Raw genomic sequence first — 1,800 nt, forward strand, 5'->3', positions numbered from 1 at the left:
AACTATGATCAACAACATCGCGTCTATGAAGCAGAGCCAATTGCCTCACAGTCGTAACTGTTGAATCAAACAGGATTACAGTAGTTACCAGTTAGTATCTATAGCTTATACTGATATAGCTAGGCGCTAGGGACTGCAATCAACAGTGGGAGAGGCAATTAGGTCTCATGATAAGGTACCACCCGCTCAGCTTATGCAGCTCCTGACCAATTAGGTTCTATCATTTCACCACGCGCTGCCTGCATGAGTGTGCAGGGCATAGCGTTCAGTTATAACCTCAATAAATCTTAGCTTACCTTTGCTACATTGAATGTTCAAAAATGACCACTAGAATGAATACCGATAATGATTCTGACCTTGATTATGTTCGAAAAATTGACGTGATTGATCGAGAACTACTCAAGCTTAGTATCGATATTGCAGCACTGCAAGAAACGAGGCTCTCTGGAAGTGGCACACTCCAAGAGGAAAATTATACAGTTTACTGGTTTAGTAGACCGGAAGGAGAAATAAGAATGCACGGCATTGGGTTTGCTGTGAGGAACAGTCTCAATCCGAGCTTTGAGACCTCATCAGCAACAACTGAAAGACTCTCTCATCTGAGGCTCAACGCAGAGCAGGGTAGTGTTCTCGTCCTATATGTCTGCACGCCGACTCTTGATGCCGAAACACCAGTGAAAGATGTCTTCTCTGAGCAATTAAAGGAAAAGCTAAGAACATGCCCTGATAAAGAACGCACAGTGTTGATTGCTGGTATTAATGCTCTGGTCTGATTACGCAAGCTGGCAACAATGCCTCAGAAGTGTTGAGTAAGGATAAATGAAAATGGGCAACTCCTCCTTGAGCTCTGCTGCAAACACAACCTAATCATCACAAACATGAGATTCTCAGGTAACCCTTTTCATAAGGTTTCCTGGTGACATAAAAAATCATCAGGCTGCCATCAACTTGACTTCGTCATAACCAACATAAATAACAAAACACATGAACATACCACAATGCAGACTAACCCTAACCCTAACCCGATCACAGCAGTGACATCGCGAATGGTACTTCAGCCAAAGTCGTGCCATAAGAGAAATGTTAAATCGCTTAATATTGACCTCTCCAAAATCAGCAATCTCTCCAATTTCGATGAGTTCTGTGAGACCTTGTCTGAAAAGTTTAAAACAGCCAGAGGTGGCCGATGCAGAACAGTACTAGACTACAGTGAAGAAATCAATCCAAGCTTGCGCTGTTGATGTTTTTGGTTTTCTACTTCATTTCTGACCATCCAGCCAGTTCTCGAAGAGCAACGATATACCCTTCTCTCCCACAAAATCAGACAAACTAGGAAAAGTAAAGAATACCACAGGAGATGACGTGATTAAGCTTAAAGGGTCATTAGAAAATGTGTGAAGGAGTATTCGGATTATCTTAGCTCTGCAATTGAAACAGCCAGTGATGCAGGAGACTTTCGAGGAATATACTGTGGAATAAAGCCTACATTATGGTCCTCCAAGCAATCACTTATCCTGGATCAATTCTGAGAAATTAGCTCGATGGATTGAGCATTACACTGACTTGTATAATGGTGACAGCAAAGTGTCTCACCAGGTCATTCAATCAATCAACACTGTCCCAAGACTAAATGAACTAGATGAAGAACCAACCATCCAAGAGGTAACCAAAGTAATATTTGCTCTCCGTAACGATAAATCTGCAGATGAGGACGGAATATCAGCTGAGCTCCTCAAAGCAGACTCAGGGGTTCTTAACGAACACAACTTCTGGGCACACAAAACTGTTCCAAAAGATTTC

At 42.2% G+C, this 1,800-nt stretch overlaps 1 protein-coding gene across 1 annotated transcript; it reads left to right on the forward strand.

Moving 5' to 3' along the window:
* Positions 1 to 320: 320 nt before the first annotated feature.
* On the forward strand, positions 321 to 773 carry LOC145291042 (protein CFDP2-like). The gene has a single exon (XM_080136549.1). It carries the CDS (start codon positions 321 to 323, stop codon positions 771 to 773), a length of 453 nt encoding a protein of 150 aa, XP_079992675.1.
* The last annotated feature ends 1,027 nt before the right edge of the window (positions 774 to 1,800 follow it).

The sequence above is a fragment of the Euprymna scolopes genome, chromosome 12 (assembly GCF_053919585.1).
Source record: "Euprymna scolopes isolate OS-2025 chromosome 12, ASM5391958v1, whole genome shotgun sequence".
Classification (NCBI taxonomy): Eukaryota; Metazoa; Mollusca; class Cephalopoda; order Sepiida; family Sepiolidae; genus Euprymna; species Euprymna scolopes.